Genomic DNA, 23,920 nt, shown 5'->3' with positions numbered 1-23,920 from the left:
GAATCTGTTGTCTGCTCGCTCACGCAATGGTAAATTTTTACCACAAGAAAATTGCCCTTCTTTTCTTCCATAACCTCATAAACCCAAAAGATAGATTTTACAAAACTTAAAATGGCTAGGCATTATTTTATGATACATTAATATAAAATATCGGCATAAATAAACGAAGCATCATTATGGAATTATCAAAATACGTCAAAATCCGAAAATATAGCTTAAACCTGAATATTGAAACAAATATTACCTATCTACACATAGCAGCACATTGTCCATATTCCAAGGGTTAAGTTAGACCATGTTGTCTCTTTACTTTTATTTCTACGCGGGTGTTACTTTGCTTATGTTTCATTGTTGTTGTGTGTGTCAATTTTCTCTGTCTTGTCACTGCCCTTAGATAGCATTCTTATCGTTCAAATCTTGTCTCCATTGATTCCCCTTTCATAAAAAAGTCGGAAATGAAGTTTTCACAGTTAGTGACCATTAGGACCAACTGCTTAAGAAAATTATTTTTTGTTCTGTTTCGGTAAAAGACCGCTTGATTTATCAATCTTAGTTTAAACCGCTATATGTTTTTTTTTTAGTTTTAAGTGTAAAACATATATTTTTGATAATCAAAACTGAAAAATTAGGAACATATTCATGAATGTCACTGACAAATGTAAAGTATTCAGTTTATTTCAGTTACTATTTCGAATTATCAATGCATATGTTATAAACGAAATAAACAGAAATGGATAAAGTCTTGCAAAGAAATATTATTTAAAGTACAACTAGTGTCAATACAATTCGAAAAAAAACTAGTCTCAATGTTTAAGATTTTAAAAAGATTACAAGTTTCTTTCCAATGTCCTTAACTTGCTAATAATTGTCTCCAACGACGTTCGTCTCTGGTTCGGGTCTTCGCTTGTTGACGTGATTTCTAGATCATCTATTATACCGTGGATGTCACTGATGTTCACGTAATTGTATTTCATATCTTCTTTCATATCTTTTATTTTGTTCTTTTTCTTTTTTACTTTGCTCTTTAAGTCGCTTATTTTGTTCTTTTTCTCCACTAGTTTTTCTTCCTGGTGTTTTATTTTATCAATAATTTCTCCGTTTATGCCTTCCTGTTCCCTTAATTTATTCTTTGTTTTTTCTAATTCCCCCGAAAGTCCGATAATTTTGTTCTTTAAGCTTTCTAGTGTATTCTAAAACAAATAAACTATTTTGTTATATCTCACAAAACTCACAAAACAAGTACTTAGGGAAGACAATACGTAATATCAATGTGTTTAGAGTTATTGTATCAATTTTTATAGGAACTTTAAATATTATTTCTCAAGGTTACTCCAGGTATGTAGTGAACATACTTTTAACATGAACATGCAGGTTGATTAAATAGTTAGAAAGATGATATATATACTTGCTATATTGTTCTGTATATTTATTGGGGATTTTCAAATTTTACCGTTTTCTTATTTATTCTCATTGATTAATTATATTGAATTCATTTTCGTAATCATTACATGTAACACATATGTGAGAAATATGCCCTAGAACATCGTTAATAACTTATCAATAAACTCAAAATGTGAACGAATATAGTAAAAATGCATTTTTTTCTAATATCTACAGTGCATTAATTGTACTCAAGGTTATCCATTGATTTTTTGCATTACATTGTATCAGTTAAAGTATGTTTTAAGATAATTAAGATTAACATTAACATGGCTATCTATATATTTACCTCAGAATCCCCAGGGGAAACTGTCGAACTAGCTTTGGAATTCCTGTAAAAATAATGCATTACTCAAATGACTAGCATACTTAAAGATATGGTCGAATTAATTCAATCGCAACCCATTACAAATAAAATAAGATTATAATGATTATTCCAAGACATTTGCCATTTCACTAATTGCGAAAGAATCAAATTAACATTATATCATCAATTATGGATCATTTGCCATTACCGATTGGTGATTATCTTTTAAACGGTAAAAAGCTTAAGGAGGTAGACCTACGGTAAGGGACATAGCTCTTGAAATCAGTGATATGTTTGTATCATATTCAATTTCAATAAAGCCTCTTACAGTCGTTTGAAGCAGAATAAAATGAATCCAAGTTAATTAGATGCTTACATAAGGCTGATGTAAAATGCTGAATACAATCGTTCCGATGATTTTTAAGAGTTATGTCCCTTACCCTAGGTCTACCTCCTTAAATTGCATCTTCGACAATAATATGTTGATACTGTCAGAAGAAACAGATTGACAGAACTTAATAAAGGGGGATAAATTTCAATTGCTTTAAACCAATTGATGTATGTCTATAACATCCCGTACTGGGAGAACAAAAACTAGAAATTTGAACAGCACAAACTTTAACTATGCAATTTAAGCAATAGGGCGTAAATCCGTAAAATAATTATATGAATAAGATAAAATATCTTGACAATAATAATGAAAACCTAAAACAAAACTTACTTTTTGTATAGAAAGAAGCCAAGTACAAGAACGCAAGTAACAATAAGCGTGCCACCGACTGTGCAGCCAATAATCAAAGTTCCTCTAGTATGTTCTTCAGAACTGGGTTTAAATGATACTTTATTTGTAAACTACAATTGAGGGTCAATCAAGATTATCTTAAAAGATTAATTTTGCAAATTAATATTTGTTTTTGTTTGTTTTTATAATGATTTTAAATATTACAATAGTGGAACCGGTGTCATCACGGCCTACATTTTCGGGCAACGTCATAGTGAAGGTGAAGTCAGCCTCATATCCTGACCTACACTTAAGAATCGATGGTAAAGAAAAACTATTGACCAAATTTTACGACAAACGTAATGACTTTTTATTCAGAATTGTCAACTTTCCATTCATTGGTGGCAACATCCATTCAGCACTTGCGTATGGAGTGTTTATATCACAACTCATACGTTATGCGAGAGCTTTCCGAAACTACACAGATATTTTGTAACGCGCTAGATCTCTAACAAATAGGCTTCTGGAACAGGGTTTTGTTGTTACAAGATTGAGGTCATCACTACAGAAGTTTTATAGTCGTCATCATAAACTCGTGGATCGTTATGGTGTATCCATCTGCACCATGAAAACTGATTTGTTTAACGTGTCATAGTTTTCTCTTTCGTCTACCCAGGACTAGACTTTTTATAAGAAAGCTGACGGGTGTTTCTAAAAGTACAGAGAACGCTTACCCTATCGGCGCACCTGGTCAATACTCTAAGTTTTTAGTGGAGTCGAATTGATCGTTTGCTTTTGTTACTTTGTATGTATGGTTTTAGTTACTTTATGTTCTTTAAAGTGCATGTCTGTTTTCCATGTCTGGTCTTCGTCCCTGTATTACATTCTTTTGATTACCGCTATAACCTTGTTTCCCTTGGTCACCGTCCAGTATTGTCGTGCATATGAACTGTACATTACCCTTGAAGATGAAACGATGACATTGTCCAAAAGTCTACTTGATAAGGTTATTCCTAGCCTTAGTGATCATATCGACACTACCAAATGTATTGACCGGTATCAAGTTATCTAACAAATGAGACAAGATATATATTCGAATTCTATTGGATTGGGAACCCACCTAGCTTGATCCTATTTGGATGTAACTCACATTCAATGTGACATATGTCATAGGACACCCAGTGTCACTTTGTTTTCTTTTAATTTCATACCGCAAATGTTTTATTAATAGGATAATTAATTGGAAGAAGTGAATAACCCAAATATGATCATGAGTGTCGATGAACGCCTAGATTTAACGAGTATGCGGAACATGTTCCGCGTACGATTTAATCTTACTGCGTTCTTGGCACGAGTGGTCATATTTGGGTTATTCACGATAATCGTTTGATTATGTTATTAATTATATAGATTTACTTGATTATTCGTAGCTATTTTCAACATAAATTTCAACTTTTGTGAACGGCGGAATGATTTCAAAGTTGTGACATTTTGGCGGGATAAAGTCCGAGAGTGAAATTACCGAATTCATTTCACAGTGTAAATTATTGACATTTATTACATTGGGAACATTCGATGAAATATTGCTATCTATATAAAAATAAGTTTTCATGTATACGTTTATCTTATTCAGTTGTCTACACATAGTTTTTTTTTTCCTGTTGGCCGTCTAAAAATGTTGATGCTCCTTTACTTTCAAATCAGTATTTTGTCTTGAAGCAATTTGATTGGGAGGAAAAGGGGTGGTGCACCAATAATTTCTATCATAAGTATAAATCGAATTATTGTCTTAAGCCTCATTTAGGTTCCTTTTGCATACCAAAATATGCAACATTTATAAAGAATCAAAGATAATACAGTAAGATTTAAGATACAAATAAATAATTAATATAAAGCTAAACTTACCTGTACACGACGTGAGCTCGAAAGTACATTTGTTGGTGTAACCACGGATTGTGAGGTTGAAATTATTTTCATGAGATTCGTAGAATACAACGTTTCAGAAGATTTTTTACTAAATGCTCTGGAATAATCCGTTGAAACCCTTAAAACATTTGTCGTTGTTTCTGGAGCTTTGTATGTTGCCGTAAGAGTTTTGTCTACAAATTACATAATCATATCATATATTGAGATGTTATAAACATGAAAATAAGAGTTTATTCCTGGTAAAACTTGAACTGATGCATTTGAGTGTTAATTTTTACAGAATGTATTAAGGATGTTGGTAATTGGAAGCAGTACGTTTGATATGCAGCTGCCATGGAGTACGTTTATTTAAAATCGTATTGCTGGTATCACGCCCTTCTCCGTCACAGCTTTAGAAAGTCTTTTTGAGCACAGAATGAACTTTTATTTTGATAAACAATTTGCCTTATACCAATATGTTCCTGTTTAGAACTGATTCTTTGTTTATTAGATAAGCATTTTTTTTCAAATTAGTTTTTATTCTGACTTACTTGCATTCTCCGATATCAATAAGGTTAGCCTGAAATATAAGTTATATATTTTAGGTATACATTGATATGCACTTTGGGCATTTTCCTTCATTCATCTACTTACATTGAAGACATCAAGTTTTTCATTTAACTCTGGATCGAATAATCTTTTTTCTACTCAACTTTAATTAGACATATGTGTTGTTTACAGTGAAATAATAATAACACTGCAATTACGTATATACTTTACAGACATTTTGTACGGGTCTAGACCTCCGAAAATCAACGAGCTACACATAAGTGAAACAAAAGAATGAATGATCATGTAAAACTTCGTGATAATGATATACCTGTAATTTGCTCCTGTGTACTGTATGGTTATTTTACCGTTTGACTTTGTTGCTCTCAACTGGCAAATAATAGTCAAGAAGTCTTTGTCGTTGTCATTCGGTTTGAATAAGGCAACGTACGTATTATCAAGGTTAGTGGTCTTTAAACAAAAAGTACACAAACAATGTCAAAAAGATGTTTTATTTATTATTCATTTTTATAAAAAGGAGATTTTGAGTGTGGCTGTGACTATAAGAGTGATCGATTATTGAATATATGTACATATATTCATGTAACTAGTAAACATTTTATTTAATACAATTGGCTGCAACATATGAATCGCCCAGAACGGAAATGCAACGGCTAATTAAACAAATTGCAGACTATCCTTTACACCATTTCAAAATCAAACAAAAACACTACAGTAAATGCATTGACGAAGACATCAAAACGATTCTTGGAACTAATATATTTACCCTGTTACTTAGCAATTTTATCAATCCTGGTGATCTACAAAAACCTGGGTTTTTTTCTGTATAAACCTGGCCTTAAATGTTTTTATCAAGGCTGATCTCAAGTTATTTAATGTCCAAAAGAAAATCTCATGCATCACATTACCTCTGTATTTATGTAAGTTTGGGTATTTCCCGCTCCAAATTTCATCCTGATGCTTCCGATAGAATCTGCTTCTTCAAGGCATAAATCGAAATTGCTTGGTTTCCTGCATAATCTATTCAAATTAACCATGAAGTTGTAGATTCCAATGTTACATTTGGTCAATCTGATATAAAGTTATTGTGCGTGTTTTGTTTGTTTAGTTAAATAGCATAATCAATAATTTTATGTTGATCAAATTTTTATACAGAAAATATTACAATAATATGCCAGACAAAGTTTTCAGGGTATTTCATAATGCTACCCTATATTTTTTATAGAAAAAAAAAACAATCAATGTTTTTTAACAATAATTCAAGTCTTCATATAATAAGTTTTCATTGCACATTTACACAAATATGTAACCTATAAGAAACGTGTAGATGAAGGCTGATACTACTGTCATAACATTATGTATCATCAACCTTAAGATACGGATACTAACGGTGGTGGTTTCGGGCAAATTAACATTAAAAACTTGTTGCAGTTGGAAAATGCCGTACATGTAGAGTTCAACACTTTGATAGTCAGGTCCGTTCCTTGTACTTCTTTCATGCAGATCTAGAGTGAAATTTAATATCGAGTTGAAACTGTACCGTAAAGTCAACAACATGTATAAAGCGTAAGTGTTCAAATTTTTATTCTTGTGATTTTTTTTGCAAGAATACGTTTACAATTATCCTTTATTTTCAACTAGGATTTGATTTGGACAACAACAAGATTGAACAAAGTGCAAAATGTTTTTTTAAAGAAATAAAGCAAAGAAGTTTGAATTTTTTTTTGCACTTAATATCAGGATGAAAAAAAAAATACAAAATCAGTCGTCTTGCTGTTTAGCGTTCAGATGATTTTGTAAACTGAATAAATCATAACAACTCACTTACCACACTTATTAGGATCATTGTCAATTTGAAACAAAAATGTCCTTCCATTTTGTATTTTATATTCATTTTATGGCAACGTCGAGTTGATACTATATGCGTTGAAAAGACTAGATGAATAATGTTGCTGCAATTCTGTATAATAAAGCAAAACATAATGCAGCAGATAACATTATCATCTTAAAATTTATCAGTTAATGATTTCGTCCCAAATAACATACTCACTTGATAATTCTCCAAAATTATTAAATTCTAATGGACAAATGTTTTCCGTATTTATACTTGCAATGTATTCAAGATTGAAATTTCTAAATTTTCATACATGCAGTTAAACCTAACTACAAGGAGCCAAACAAACCCAACGTAATATTGATTTTATCGGTTGCAGAGTAACAACGTTATGACTGCTGATTTGTCATGTTTTGCCGTTGTTCTATTGATCAATTGATAAGTATAACGTTGATTACAGACGTGAATAAATCCAAAAATTTAGATTAGTTTTGTTTCATTATTTTCAAGCATTTTCTATTTTGTTTTAAACTTACCTGTTCCATAGCAGACGACAAAGGTTTACCAGCCAATTTAAGACATGCATTACTTTCATATGCTTTACGACTTGTATGTACGACAGTTCATCATGAATCTCTAGGCTGATAGATCATTCATATTTACAAATGCTTGTATACTACAATAATGTTGTCATGGCTTTAATCTTTCATTCTAATCTGGTATTCATATGTCCTGATTTCAACGAAAGTTAAAATTGTTCGACTATATCATTTACAATTCTTCTAAAAAGTGACTTATGCATATTGACTGAAAGATAAAGGTAAATACTTCCTTATCGAATTAGAAATGTGCTAATATAAAATAGGCAAATATTTCCAATCTGTTCATTCATTTATTCTATATTTATTGATGCCTTTTGTGAGGTAATAATAAGCGTGATGTATATCGATTTAAAACATGCTAATTTGTTATGCGCATTTAAGTTATTTCTGATAAATTAAATGCAAATACATTGTATTTCTATTGTATCGTAAAATCGTTATATACACAATACACTGACCTATGTTCCTTGGTGGACATGTTTTTCAACAAACGGTCGACATTCCGATGGGAAACAAATTGTGCTCCTTTACTTGCTGACCTATCCCTTCACTCTTATGAGGCTGACTTTATAGCTGATCTGATCAGAAAGAAAGAATATCGTTTGGCTAGATCCTTCAATTTCAGTTTCCGCTATGTAGATGACGTATTATCTTTAAACAATCCTAATTTCGGGGATTTGATACATCGCATCTACCCATAAGAACTTGAGATAAAGGATACTACAGACTCTGTAAAGTCAGCCTCATATTTTGACCTACACTTAGAAATCGATGGTAAAGGAAAACTATTGACCAAACTTTACGACAAACGTGATGACTTTTCATTCAGAATTGTTAACTTTCCTTTCATCTGTGGCAACATCCCTTCGGCTCCTGCGTATGGAGTGTTCATATCACAACTCATACGTTATGCCAGAGCTTGCCGAAACTACGCAGACTTTTTGTATCGCGCTAGAACTCTAACAAATAGGCTTCTGGAACAGGGTTATGTTGCTACAAGATTGAAGTTATCACTACAGAAGTTTTATGGTCGTCATCATGAACTCGTGGGTCGTTATGATGTATCCATCTGCACCATGAAATCTGATGTATTCAACGGGTCATAGTTCTCCTTTCCTCGTTTGTCTACCCGGACTTGACTTTTTATGAGCAACTCGGCAGGTATTTCTAGAAAAGCAGAGGACGCTTACCCTACCGGTGCACCCGGTCCATGCTCCCATTTTTTAGTGGAATCCGAGTTGCTCATTTACTTTTGTTACTTTGTATGTATGATTTTAGTTACTTTATGTTCTTTGTTGTATGTGTCTGTTTTCCATGTCTGGTCTTTGTCCCTGGATTATATTCTTTTGATTACCGCTATAACCTTAGTTCCCTTGATTACTCTTGCAATAAACATAAAAAATAGCTCACCACGAGTATCGCAAATGACTTCATTTTTTGTCTCCGGTTTCTGTTACTAGTTTTATGAAAAAGATGAAATAATTATATATGAAAGCATTGTTATTCTACATGCTTGTTACATAATTTAAACACCAGAGAGATATAAAACTAAATAACCGTATATGCTTGTTACATAATTTGAATGGATTGTTAACAACATGACAATCGTAAAATCGTTTTGCTGCTTGACCGTTTAACATTAAAGTTATTTTTAGGCCTTTTAAATGGCTTTTCGGATTATTTAAAATATTGTGTTGATTGTACTATTTGTCCAGGCGACCGGCTGTCTATTTTCATTCCTATGTTTGCTCATTTGTCGCTACCTAAAGGTCTAACTTGTCGATATTCACTTAGTCAAGACGCTTACATTGCCATTTATTGCCTGTTAATTTAATTTTAATTTTGATATAAACCGCCATCCGGGACTTTAGTTTTGGTATTTATATCAGGAATTACCTGTTGTCCGGTCCTTTTTTAAGATTTCTTATGTTTTTTTTTTCTTTTTGAATGTTTCTCATATGCTCCGTCCAAGAATACTTGATCGATTTCGTTTTGAAACGCCTCACTTGTCATCTCAATTAATTAATTATTTAATGACTTTGTTTTCATTTTCGCCTTCTTTCTATAATTTTCCCTAGATTATGTACATGTATATTGACCCCATCTGTGTGATTTTTTTAAAGCTGGATAGGAATTTTTACACTTCTGTACCCTTTTCGTTTTCCGTACTTGTCCCCGTGGATTCAACTTGTCAGAACTTGCATTTTGACTTCAACCTTTTTTTTAAGTTGCCCTTAGTCACCAAGGGGGAATTTCCTGATGATGCTTTTCATTACTGTTACTTGCATATTGTATCTTTTCTCCTTTCTTTTTACTGTTTTTTTTTTTCTGTCACTAGACATGTTTGTTTTCTTTAATAAGTATAGATGTACTCTCATTTGCAGAAAAAAAACTGGTTGATTCCATAGCATCGAGACATAGTAGTCTGAGGTTTATAATTACAAATATGCGTAGAATTTGTGTAGTTTACCTGGTCTTTTTGATACGCCTAATATTGAAAGGACTAACCGGTGTACAGTTTTGTTCTATATGTGTATTACTAATTAACATATCGTCATTTGCTACTTCGATATTCTTTTTTCTCTGTCTTTTATATCTGAATAAAGAAACAAAATGACATCACTGTTTCTTTTCAGTAAAAATACACAAGTCCCTATCAAATGTACGTGCTTCCTTTAACGTGAGAAAAGGGAAAATAAGTAAAGAAAAAGTCGTCCAATCTGTTTCTAAAGAGTAAACCCAATTTTTAGAATATCTACTTATAGACCAGGAAACAATTATATATTTATTTTTTCAAACACTGTCATGCATATGGTTACTTAAGATTACAGAATCTCCAATGCTCTGTTATATTATTTATGGCTTTTGAGATATTGCATGTGAAGCGCCGTTTTACCTAACTTAACCACTCAATGAACAATACATTACACATGTTAGTTTCGTTTGTATTGCATAATTCATATATATGTACAACATAGGTGGATACAGCCATCCGTCTATGTTTACCTCAGAAACAGCATAAACCATTTAAAACAGGTGGTGAACTCACGAGCTCCGGAAGGTTTACAATTTACGGCTATGCTACTCATTGAATATTAATGTTAGATTATTTGATATTTTTCCAACGAGAGGGAGTTTCTCATGCTTAACTCGAGATAAGCATTGAGAAACTCCCGCGAGTTGAAAAAAGATATTTAATAATCTGTTTGTCGCTATTTTGCTGAATCGTAAAGTATGAGTTTTCTTTTATTTTCAGTTTTCTTGACCTAAATATATATGTATGTTTTATAAGTGTTGCAAAATTTCCTTTCGGGGCAATTTTTCAGCGACGTGATACGTGACGTCACGTGTGTTGTGCAGCTGTGATACACATTTTTTTGAAAAAAAAATCGGTTAACTATGACAAGTCGCGTTCAAAAATTGTGGAATAATGTGGGGATTTACTCTTTCTAATTGGGTAAATTACTGTATTTAATCATTTTCCATTGTCGACTAGAAAATATTGCCACAAATTAGCCATTATTTTATAAGCAGTAAACAAACAGACGGTTATTTGGGTCGTCAAATATTCCTACGCTGTTGTTTGTATGTCACGTGGGGCATAGAAACTAGCGATAATTTTATTCTCACTCTACTGGCAAGATCAAAGGGATATCGATAATTTTCATTATAATCAATAACAGATGGATTGATAATAATTGGAAACACAATAATAACTTTAAACATGCAACTTTTGTCTGTTTTCCAAAGAAACGTATGTAGTGTTCATATTACAACTTATGCCAGAGCTTGCCGAAACTACGCCAACTTTTTGTATTGCGCTAGAACTCTAACAAATAGGCTTCCGGAACAGGATTATGTTGCTACAAGATTTAAGTCATCACTACAGAAGTTTTATGGTCGTTATCATGAACTCGCGGATCGTTATGGTGTATCCATCTGCACCACGAAAACTGATTTATTCAACGGGTCATAGTTATCCTTTCCTCGTTTGTCTACCCCGGACTTGACTTTAGGAACACGGCGGGTATTTCTTGAAAAGCAGAGGACGCTTACCCTACCGGTGCACCTAGTCCATGCTCACAGTTTTTAGTGGAATCCGAGATGCTCATTTGCGTTTGTTTGTCCGAGATATAATGATGCAATTTTTTGTATTTTGTAATACTGACAATGGCACTCAGTCTTCTATAACATGATAATAAATATATACGACAGGAACAAACAATCATGAGACTTTTGACTCGAAGTGTATACCAAAGCATTCAATAAAACCTATTTTGTACAGTGTCTTGATGTAAATCAAACATTTTACTGCGTTACAAACAAATATATGTGCATATTTATTCATATATAGAAGGGACTTGCATGAATTTACTAAAATATAATAACCTTTACCGAACAGTATGGATACAAGATTTCCCGTTTTCTATGGGTTAACGGCCGTTATAACTTATCTATGAGATATCGACTTGCTGACTCATATATACCGGAATTCAAATATTGCCTTCGATCACAGGTAATATTGTGAAGAACGGACTCTGGACTCATTAATAACATCCAAATATAGTACGTCATCCAAAGGAAAACGGGATTGTCGTTAATTTTAGGCGCTGTACACATAAATATTTTCAATAAAGTATTAGCGCTTGAAACGGTGTGATATAATTTGTTTCGGTTATATTTTAAGTTTGTTTTACTTATTATTTTGTAACATAAAATTAATGATGTTAATTGTAAATGCATCTTTTGTAGGAAGATTTTAAGGCGAAAATATTTTATAGAAATGTTATTGGAATTTGAGTTTCAAAAAAAAGTTCGGGTACCCCAATTATCTGTATGAAATATAAAGGCATGCAAGTAACTGCTCTTAATATAAATTAAATTAAAAAATCTAAATTCCAGTTTGTCGCAAATGCTTGCAAAAAAGTGAAAATTCCCTTTGTAATCTATATGAAATATAGATTTTATTATCTAGATCAATTACCTTCAAATCAAGTAGAGCATTTTTACATTAAAATTCTTAAGTATCTTTATTCAAGATGATATTTAAAATATGAGAAAATATACCCATACATCAATATTTGGTCGATTAAGATACATTAATATCCAAATACTTGTCCTGAACATGAAACATAATTTAGTGGAAAGGATAGAACACAATTCTATATCAAAAATACAAATAAGGAAAATAGGACATCACACGAAACACTAAAGCAATTGCAATATGAACTAAAAAACAAACCAAAAATGGGAATGACATTTGGTACTCCGGAAGATTAGCATGACCTGTTCCGTCAGAAACATTGAAGAAAAGCACACGAGTATCACAGTGTATTAATTTAGACAATGAAACATTACCCATTAAGAAATATAGTGTTTCACGTACAGTTTTCAGGAAAACATATGTTTTCATATGTTACCATTGGCATGTTAGGGATAGAGTTAAATACAGATTAAATGTGAATAATTCCACGTCTCATTGGCAAATAATACTCATTCATTAGAGACATGCAACTTATATGTAGCATCAACACGATACAGATATAAGAATAGTACAGAAATTGTAAATTAAGATATTGTTTTTAATACTGGGTTAGCCAATCAGTGCATTTTGTAACAAAAATGTATGCGATAAAACTTTTTCTAAATCAAAGCCTAAATAATCCGAAATTATATTATACAATTCATTTAAGGTCTCTTTATATTAGTTAAAATGCAGTATGAACCATTGTAATATAAAGTTCGGGGCAGACAGATTACCAAGTAAATGATATATTAAATAAGGTCGAACATTACTCATTCGAACTCGAACACAAGCAAAGACAAAACCAATTGCTTTGAATTAAAAAAAAATGAAGCAGTTTTGAATTCACAAAAGGGAGATAATTTCATTTGTTCTAGTAGGCGCGACAGAGCCTTATATAACCTCATCCTTTGTAACATGAGGTAAAATTTCACAATTGTTCTAATCTTATATTATATGCCATTTTAATCTGAGGCCTTTTTATCCATATTAGACAAACAAAAATTATTAAGATCATTTTCACCAACCTTTTCAAAATCAAAAGTGCACAAATTTTCTCTTTCTGACTAAATATTAACAATACTAGGGTGAGTGGATTAATTGCAAATCACAACTGCACCATCTTTTGTTGCAACAGTCGAAACAAATAATCAAAAATGTTATTAACTTTAATTGTGTCATTAACAATACTTTTCTTTTCTTGTAAAACAGACTTATTATCACCAAAATTACACTTTTTGAAGAAAATGGATTGGTAGAACACCAAAAGTCACTATTTTTGCACAACCTGTACATCCTTCTAAAAAGCCTTTTTTCTTTATTTTGTTAACCAGAAACTGTTGTTTTCGCTATTTTTCCCATGTTTTTGGAAATTCTGGTTTTTTTGTGTATTGAGTATATAGCATATATTATGTGTAAAAGGCCTTGAGTAGATCTCTGTTCATAATGTTATTTTTTTTATTTATTTTTCTTGGTTTTCTCCTTTTTATTGGAGCATGCTTGTTCAATGTTTCTGTGAAAATGTTTTCATTTTGGAGGTATATCTTATTTACATCTTCCACCTTTGATACATATTCAGGGGTCTTTGTAAGATATATCAAGTCTTTTCATTACCAGCATGTCATTATAGGTAATAACAGGTAAAATTGATATCATCACCTATTAGTTTGATTCATTCTTACATAGTACTGCATGATTGAAGCTCGAAATGTGCCATAGGCGGAACCGATTTGGTGATCTCAAAGTAGCATGCTCGCATCCAGTGTGGGAGATCGTGGATATATTCAACGATCGAGTCACACCAAAAGCATTTAAAATTGGTAGTAACAGATTAACCGTTGTACACCCTCTTTTTTAAGATTTTAATCCAACAAAATATTTGCGTGAAAAAAAATGCATGTTTTCAAAAAGGGGGAGTTGGTGTAGCTATTTAGTGAGCATTTTTCACAAGTTTTTTTAAGTTTCATCTTATTGTGGGAAAATAATATGAATGGTATTGCATTAAACAACATCAGGCAATTTTACAGTTTTAAAAAGTGATTTACTAACACGATTCCATAAGTAAGGCACGACACATTTTAAACACACACTTATGAGTGATTACACTGTCATTTGATGCAATTCGCCCGACCAAAATTGAAATAATTCACATTTAAGAAAACAAATTTAGTCATCTTTCTTCCAATACACGTAACCTTTCCATGATTTTTCTGATAAAACCCTATAGTTTGGATGTTTGCTCATTGTCGATGTTTGTAGATCATTTATAACATCTTGGATACATTAATTGATGCTCCCAGTTCTTTAGTGGAGTCAGAGTTGCTCATTTGCTTGTGTTACTTTGTATGTATGATTTTAGTTACTTTATGCTCTTTGTTGTGTATGTCTGTTTTCCAGTCTGGTCTTTGTCGTCTTCAATATACATTATATTATTCCTTTTATGTTTCAACTTATTCTTTAAAACCCTGCATTTTGTTCTTTTGTAGTTAGCGTTTATCATCCTGATAATTCATTTTTTGTCATCATTCCTTCGTTAGAAGTTTTCAGTTCTTGTAATTGACTCTTTGTCATAGCTAGTTCCCTTGATTGCTCGTTAAATCGGTTCCTCAAACTTTCAAACGATTCATAAAATAATGCAAATATTTTGTTATATTTCATGTAAAATGTGTGTAGAAAACTCAAAACGAAAGTGCCTTCAAATTCATGATTTCGTTCAGGTGACATTTTTTGACATGAACTTGGTAACTACTGATATGTAGTGATAAAAGTGCCTGGAATATGCATGTTGATTAAATAGTTAAGATAATAGTGATATATATGATTCAGTTTGGTATTTAAGAAGTTATTTTTTGAATAAAATTAACCATATTTATCAAATAGTATGATTTGTCATTAAATTATATAATCACTTCATGCATTTCTTTGGTTAAAATGTGCAATAGAACATAAGGATAGCATGGCAATAATGCATAAATAAGCACAAAATGCAAACATTTTAAGTAACAATGGAATTGTTTAAATTGTTGCAATACTTATTATTTTCGATGAGGGATATTCTTCTCCATTTTTTTGCATTCAATAACACAAGTTATTTTTTTTTCCTATGTTAAGGAAAAAAAAATTCAGGATGTTTGCTGCTTTTGTTCAGACCATTTGTCAGATTATTAGACTCCAGTTGTTTTATTCATTTCATAGCTTATAATTTGTTTTGCCCAGTGACGTCTCTTCTCTGTTAATGATTTCGTAAAAGTTAACTTGAAATTTTATTTGAATTTCTTGTAATTTCTTCGATATTTTGAAATAGGTTAATTTTTGACTAATCTAAGGTAATAATTTTTTGAATTCGTACGTCTGAAAAATGAACACACTGACCCATTATTTTCCATTCATACTGTTCTAGCATGAAATGTCTTTGATAAATTCACAAACCTCCGAAATCCTTGTTATACTTATACAGAGCAGCGAACATCCTTAAGGTTTAAAAAAAATGCTTAAGCGTAATATCGTATTTCTTTTCCCCTTGTTTTGCATGCTGTTAAAACTTAACATTGGATTGCGTAATGTATAGCACGAATGAATGTTTTACCTCCGAATTTTCTGGAGAAAAGTTGTCCTTGCTTGAAAATTCCTGACAAAAATTAAGGGTTAACCAAATAACAACTACACTTCACAAAAAATGCCTTTTAATATGGCGAGACTTTTACATTTTTTTCCGACAACTGCGACAAATTCAAATAAAAAACAGGTATTATGGATCTTTCAACTTTACTATTGTGAGTTTTTTCTCATAAGATTATTTTTGACAAAAATTAGGGAATCACATGTATCAATGTCAGTTTTTGTATTCAAAATGAATCAAATTAGCCGAACGTGATATGTGCATCATTTTGCATTCATCAACCCTTTGATGGCAGTTTATTAAATGCCATATAAAGGTAAAGCCAGATAAATCAAGTTGAATATTTAAACTGCGTATAATTCTATTCAAGTAATAAGAAAACTATATTTTTCTTATATAATGATCGTAGTAGTTATATATTTCCTAGTTATCTACTACGCTTACAATATGAATATTAGTTAATAATGAAATGGTATGTCCTACTGTCAATGGTGTTTGAAACGTTTTGCACGTGTCGCGGAGTTGCTTCTAATGAAATCCGAATTGTTCATTTAATTTTGTAACTTTGTACATACTATTTTGGTTATTTCACGTTCTTTGTTGGATGTGTCTGTTTCAATGTCTGGTGTTTGTTCCTGGATTACATTCTGTTGAATTCCGTTAGGATATTGGTTCCCTTGATTAATCTTTGTTTGTCTAATCTTTATGATTTACGTTTGATTTTATCATTTGTTTGGCTATACTGTGTATCCAGATCGATCGTCCTTTTGGGATTTTGACGTGTTTGAATTATCCGACTGCTGACACTTCGGTTGTTTTTCTGCCGCTATCTAATTATCTTAAAGATACACAAAATCATACTATTGTGAAATTCATCATTCAAAGTTAAAACTATTTCCCCTTTTATATACAATGAAATCAATAACAAAAACACACATAACAACAAGTATTGTGCCGACTACGAAGCCAATGATTTAAGGCCACTCAATTTGAAACTGGATTTATACTCCACTGTAGTCATACCCTTAAATTAAAAGTCAAATATATCATCAATATTTTTTTGTACATATTAATATTTTTTCATCTTTAAAAAAAATAAGAGATATTCTAAAACATATATTAGCACATGATTGTTTGGTCGTAAATGTAAATACGTGTTCAAGATATATAGATTTGTTACTGTCGTGCAAATAATTTGTAAACGGACATTCCAAGGTGGGCAAGGATACTGTCCAGTTGTTTCTTTTACAGGTATTCAGTTGTTGTTCGTATTATATTTACATACGATTTCATGTCGTCATCACAATTTGATTTACAGTCCTTGAACAGATCCGCATAACGATTTGACAGATCGATGACCGTTGACTGATTGATAGCTGACGGATCGATGACCGGTGACCGATCTGATTGCAGTTTTGTCATGTTAAATGACGTAATATCTGGTTTAAATAAAAAAAATGTAAAATAAAAGTATAAATTGATGTTTAAATCTATTACATTATATGAATATCCGTACAATTGACAAAGAAAACAACAAAAACCGTAAAATACATTGACCACTCCGTGATCATGTGATGCGATCACCATTTAAATGGATCGGTTTGACGGGTCGATGACTGACCGGAAACTGATCAGTGATCGATGACCGATCGCAATTTTTGTTACACGGATCGGTTCAGATACTGTACCAATAAGGACTCCTTTTTCACAGATGAGACAATACATATTCAATCTAACTCAACATCGTTTTGGAATACACATTATGTCTTTTGAAATTAACTCACTTGCACATGATAGTTCCATTTCTACAAACACCTGATGTCACTAACGATTTTGGTTTATGTTTTTTTTTACCGCAGGTACATTGTTTATTTGCTAAATTTTAAATGTAATTATGTTCGCTGTTAACATTGTGTATGCAACTTGTGTATTTCGCATGCGGCATCCATGCATACTGTAGTAATTATTCTCATGCGAGTAATTTAAAAATAAACAAGAAAAAATAGATAAACGTTATCTTACATGTGCACGTGATCTCGATAATAAAGTTGTTTTTTTTTATACCGCCAGGTTTCAACGATGTCCGTATTTTCTGTAACGACGTAGAATACAACGTTTTGGGTGTATTAGTGGCAGCTGTGTTGATAGAATAGTCAATTGAACCCTTACAAACTGTCGGTGGTGTTAGTGGAATTTGGTATGTTGTAGTAACAATATTGTCTGAAAATACACATGATCAGATCATTTATCAAGATGGAAAAGAATCATAAGGGTTTTTCTAGAAAATTAACTTTAGAAAACGATTAAATTGTGTTTAAGTCTTTTTTTATGATTAGAACATTTAAATATAAGCGAGTTAATAAGATACAATATGTTTGATATGAAGGTAAGATTAGAGAGGTGTATTGGATTGTGGCAAGTCTAGTGCTGTTAACTAAGTTTTTAATGACATATATAAACGTTTGATATATTACTGTGTACCAGTTTAACATATTGTGTGTTTATGAACAAGTTAAGTATGAAAGTACTCTTGATAATATAATTTTGTCTCCTAAAATATGTATTTTTTTCATAATGTATATCATTTTTACTGAGTAGGGTAATTCTGAAATTACATCATTTTTATCTAAGTGGCTACCATTAAAAGCGTTATTAATGTTACGGAAATTACTGAAAAGCAGTCAAGTATTAATGTTCATCTACCAGTTTAGAATATTGTCCCTACTTATAAATTATACATTTATGTAGGTAATATGTGCAATATACGCGTGACGGTTAGTCGGTAATCCTTTTTTCGCTCCTTTTTATGTCAGTTTGTTTAATTCGTATAAATTTATTGGTTTTTTTTTGTTATATATATACTTGACAATTGTTTCTGTCAATTCTTTGTCCTCTGACAATAGTAAAGTGATCAAGTGATACAGTGCTAACTTTTTGTGTCAGTTAGAATTACGATGATATATTGTTCAGGCATACAGCCACGGCAATTCATAATATACATGAAATACCTTTTAAAATTTCCCCAAAATTACCTTATCACTTATTTAAGTATGGGTGTTTCCAGCTGCAAATTTCATCAAAATTTTTGATGCGCTAAAATCTGCTTCTTCGAGGCACTTATATGGATCGATTGAATTTAGTATAGTGCATACTCGTATAAAGATAGAACATATATAAGTTGGTCCAAATGCAACATTTGCTCATATGCCTTGTTCAAATTGACTTGTATTGTTTAATAATCATGATTAATTGATTAAAAACAATATGTAGATCGAATTTCAAAACATGAAATCACAAAATAATAATATTCTCAAAAAATTCTCAGTCAGTCATGGTTTTATTGTTCATTTAAACCTTTTGTTTTGCAAAAAAAGTGCAAATTTAACCATACCTTATAAACAAGTAAAACTATAAGCATTAAATGGGGAATTTCATAGAAAGTTATATGTAATAGGAATTTTTTTTAAAGAAGATTGCTTACTAGCATTAATTTAAAGATTCGTCAAATAAAAAATACATTTCAATACTTATGAGCTACGATTACTAACGATGGTGGATTTGGACAAATCATTTTAAAAAACGTATTACAGTTTGGATATGCTGTACTGTCACATGTAGAATTGAGCACTTTGATCGTGAGGTCTGTTCCTTGTATTTTTGTAATGCAAATCTGACAAAAAAGTACAAGGTAGACACTATACCGTTAGCAACACGTGGACATGGATAATAGCTCATTTGAATAAATAATTATTGTTATATCAAAGAGAAGAACAATCACATTCGTATCGATTGTTAAAGACTTTTATTTTATCAAACACGTGAAGGATTTCCATTTGGAATTAATAATTTAGTTTTGAGCATCTGTCACGATCTTACAAAAGAATCTAATCATGTTACTGTTGAATGTAAAGTTTATTTTTTTAACTGAATGGATTATGAATCACTTACCATAATCAATACGATTATTGTCGTCTTGAAGCAAACATTTCCTTCCATTTTTAAATTTGGTTCCGTAGCATTACAGCGTCGATTATATTTATATAAAATCAAAAATAAGTTAGCTGAATATTGCACAAACACAAATACAGGTTTCAACATTACTATAATAGACTATTTCATGGATATTAGCCGCGCGATCAACATACTAAAATAATGATTTAGAAAGAAAAAATATTTTAATACTTATCATTGCAATGGAGTCAAGATCTTAAACTTCTTCATATCAACACATGCAATTACAAGTCCCCATACGAAGCGACTCGCGATCCATACGTCATATTTGATCAGAAATCATTATTACCTTTCTGGATGCGTTGCTATTCACAGCCACTCAACCATCAGAACATTTCAGATATCATTAAAAACAAGTTTGGAAATATTTATCAAAACACAAAAGATATTCCACCTTAACATTTTTTAACGTAACTGCATAGTTAATGAGAGTATTACCTAAAAGTCTTCTCATTGTTTAATTTTTTGTTTGTTATTCTATTGATCAGTTACTGAAGTATCACGTTGATGATAGACATAAAATAACTTGCGAATTAAGATAAACTATGAATAGTTTTTTTTTTAAATTAAATTCTATACTTTTACAAAGGACAACATGCTTACCTCTATAATATCAGGAGTCAGCATTTCCGAAACATCATTTATGACTTACATTATTTTCATTTTCACGCGCGAAAGTTCATTATGTTTTCTCTCGACGGAAAGACCCCATTTACTAATATATGATTTTAATCATGATGTTGTTGTCATAGCTGTAATCTTTCGGAATGACCTGGTATTCCAAGATCCTGATTTCGAGGGAAGTTCCATTTATAATTCCTCTCCAAAAGTTACTTTTTTTAAATTAATGACTGAAAGATAAAGCTAAAGCTTCCTTATCAAATCAAAAATGTTTATTACTTTAAAAAACGAATACTCCAAATTTTATTATTTATATGTTTTACATTTATTGACCTTTGTTTTATGATATATTTAGATAGAGATTGTATATACTTAAAGAAAATGTGTGATGATGTGTATACTACTGAACATTGTTATCCTAAACAATAAAGGAAATAGAAATATGTTATTATTTTCAAACAGAGTGAATGCATACAACAATGCGTCGTAATTCCTTTTATAACTACAGTGGAACACAATACATTTGCCTGCTAATGCAACAATGATTGTTGATAAATGATAAGTCCTTTTTATTTAGAAAATTGCATTGTCAACGAGTAGGTATTAGTTGTTTAAGAAGAATAACGAACATAATGACAAATATTACCGACACTAGACACCAAAAACATTTTTCTAATCAATTATGTCAAATATTAGGCCAATAAGATAAAAACACTTCATGAAAATGAGAAAATAAGTGACTAATTATGGTCCATGGTTAAATGTCTAAATGGAAATACCAAACACTGTAGACGTTTGATGCTCTTGTAGACATTTTGACAATCTCTTTAAAAAGTCTTAATGGTCTCAAGCTGTTGAATATCTTATTTGTATTATCATATGTATACTGATAAGGATGCTTTGTTCGCGCTGAAGTTCAATTAGTTTTTCCCCTTATAACATAGACTTCAATCGCTTTAAGGAACATGAAATTTTCAAACAATCTTTGTTCATCTACCTATCTTACATTCAAATTGAGTTCTCTATCAATATGTTTCATAATGTAAATATCACACAAGATTTACAATTTGTTAATTTTGTTCAAAATAGAATCAGCAATGAAAAAAACAAACTAGATACGCAAGAAAGCATTGGTATGTATATTTTGTTATTTTTCGTTGTCGTTCGTTGTTGATTTTATTTATTTTTATTTGTGTTTATCTTCTTGTTTATTTTTTGTTTGTATAATACTAGTTTTATTTTCCTCTTGGTAACCTTAGTTGCACCTTATACCTTTCAACTTTTTGGCGTTTGCCTTATAAGTGTAGTTATAATTCACATGATTTATCGGAAAACCAAATGAAACTAAGCGGATAACCATATTCTGAGCAGTTTTGTTACGAAAAATAGCCTATACAACTATATTACGCAGCATTTGATTACGTCAAGGCGATATTCCCCAACTTTTTCTCAAAAGACAAACAAAAAACTTCTGTAATAGATATCCACGGCAATATTCTAGTTAAAATGATAAGCTTTCGCGCCTTTCATATATCTATGAACATTTTAAGCGGATTAAAGTATAAACAATCTCAATCTGAAAATGCAATGAAACAGTAATCCACGGACAAAGACCATACATGGAAAACAGACAAATACGACAATGAACAGAAAGCAGCTAAAATAATACATACAAAGTAACAAAAGTAAATGAGCGACTCCGACTTCGTTAAAAACTGCTAGCATGAGCCAGGGCAGTAAGCGTCTTCTGTAACTCTTGAAACACCTGCCGAGTTGCACATAAAAAGACAAATCAGTGGTAGAGGAAAGAGGAAAGGAAAACTATGACACTTGGAAGAAATCAGTTTTCATGGTGCAGATGGATACACCGTAACGATCTAAGAGTTCACAATGACGACCATAGAACCACTGTAGTGATGACTTCAATCTTGTATTAACATAACCCTGTTCCAGAAGAGTAATTGTAAGAAGTCTAGTTCGATGTAAAAAGTCTGCGTAGTCTCGGCAAGCTCTGGCATAACGTATGAGTTGTGATACTCCATACGCAAGTGCTGAAGGGATGTTGCCACAGATGAAAGAAAAGTTGACAATTTTGAATGAAAAGTCAACACGTTTGTAGTAAAGTTTGGTCAATATTGTTCCTTTACCATCGATTTCTAAGTGTAGGTCAAGATATGAGGTTGACTTCACAGTGTCTATAGTATCCTTTATCTCAAGTTCTTTGGGGTAGCTGCAATGTATCAAATCCCCGAAATTAGGATTGTTTAAAGATAATACGTCATCTATATAGCGGAAAGCGAGATAAAAGGATCTAGCTAAATAATATTCTTTCTTTCGTATCATATCAGCTATAAAGTCAGCCTCATAAGAATGAAGGAACAGGTCAGCAAGTAGAGGAGCACAATGTGCTCCCATTGAAATGCCTACCGTTTGTTGAAAAACACGCCCACCACACTGGACAAATATGTTGTCAATTAAAAATTCCAGCACTTTTGTAAACATCTTCTTCTGTATATTTGGAAGATGATTTGGAACTATTTCTTACAAAGTATGAGGAATCTCTACCAAGAACTATATATTGGTATATAGGTGTACCATCTTTTTTGAAAAACAACGATGTATAATGTTTATAAGTCGGGATTTTAACTGAGTATGTGGAATATAAGTGTACAGTGTTGAAAAATCATGGGTTTTTAATGCTATTATATTCTGATAATAGTCTTGATCCGATTGTCTCTCTTTCGAATTTTTCAGAATCCTCATTGCATTAATACCACTACGGGAGTAACAAGTGTTGTAGTTGGACTGCAAACTCTCTTTGACAGCTGTGAGTATAGAAGTCAAATGTTTTGAAAGATGTTTGGTGGTACATTTTGCAGCTATGTAACGTTGTTTGTGTGGATTCCTGTTGAGTTTAGGAATTAAGTACATAAACGGTAAATCACAGTCATCGTGCTTGGTAGAGAGACCAAAAGAGGATAGCACAGATTAATGGTTTTTCACACTTTCTTCTTTGTAGAGTGTGGTAGCAGTATAGGTCTTATCACTGTTATTATTTTCTGCGTCTACCTCTGATAATAAACATTGGATGTAAAACGTTTTGCAGACAAAAACAATGTTGTTTTGGGCTTTGTCTGCTGGTACGACAACATATTTGTCAATAGTAGACAATGTTGTTGCTACATCAGGGTCCTTAAAAACTGACGTAGTATTGGAACTCATTAACCTAGTTTAAACTTTCATTCGTTTCAAAATTAAGGACATCAC

The 23,920-nt window shown here is 31.7% G+C and overlaps 1 protein-coding gene and 1 long non-coding RNA gene across 2 annotated transcripts; both read right to left on the bottom strand.

Annotated features, from left to right (window-relative positions):
* Positions 1-657: 657 nt before the first annotated feature.
* On the bottom strand, positions 658-7,569 carry LOC148607914 (uncharacterized). Its single transcript, XM_088546248.1, has 10 exons — positions 7,314-7,569; positions 6,772-6,903; positions 6,333-6,448; positions 5,852-5,963; positions 5,254-5,393; positions 4,925-4,953; positions 4,374-4,567; positions 2,469-2,599; positions 1,730-1,772; positions 658-1,190 (listed from the first exon to the last, which is right to left on the bottom strand). Exons 1-10 carry the CDS (start codon positions 7,320-7,322, stop codon positions 828-830), a joined length of 1,269 nt encoding a protein of 422 aa, XP_088402374.1. The 5' UTR covers positions 7,323-7,569; the 3' UTR covers positions 658-827.
* Positions 7,570-16,074: 8,505 nt separating this feature from the next.
* On the bottom strand, positions 16,075-20,991 carry LOC148607913 (uncharacterized). The gene is made up of 3 exons (XR_015915232.1): positions 19,970-20,991; positions 18,044-18,241; positions 16,075-17,460 (listed from the first exon to the last, which is right to left on the bottom strand). It is a non-coding gene; the product is annotated as an uncharacterized LOC148607913 (long non-coding RNA).
* Between the last annotated feature and the right edge of the window lie 2,929 nt (positions 20,992-23,920).

Source organism: Perna viridis, chromosome 9 (assembly GCF_037379345.1).
Source record: "Perna viridis isolate PV_CMFRI_1.1 ecotype Kerala chromosome 9, ASM3737934v1, whole genome shotgun sequence".
Taxonomy (NCBI): Eukaryota; Metazoa; Mollusca; class Bivalvia; order Mytilida; family Mytilidae; genus Perna; species Perna viridis.
Note: the sequence above shows the minus strand (reverse complement) of the source record. Positions and strands in the feature narration are given on the sequence as shown.

Coding starts and splice junctions, on each gene's coding strand:
- LOC148607914 (XM_088546248.1), bottom strand. Junction 5,964..6,332: donor ATTTGCCCGAAACCACCACC/GTTAGTATCCGT, acceptor TAATTTGAATAG/ATTATGCAGGAAACCAAGCA. Junction 5,394..5,851: donor AAACTTACATAAATACAGAG/GTAATGTGATGC, acceptor TTTTGTTTAAAG/ACCACTAACCTTGATAATAC.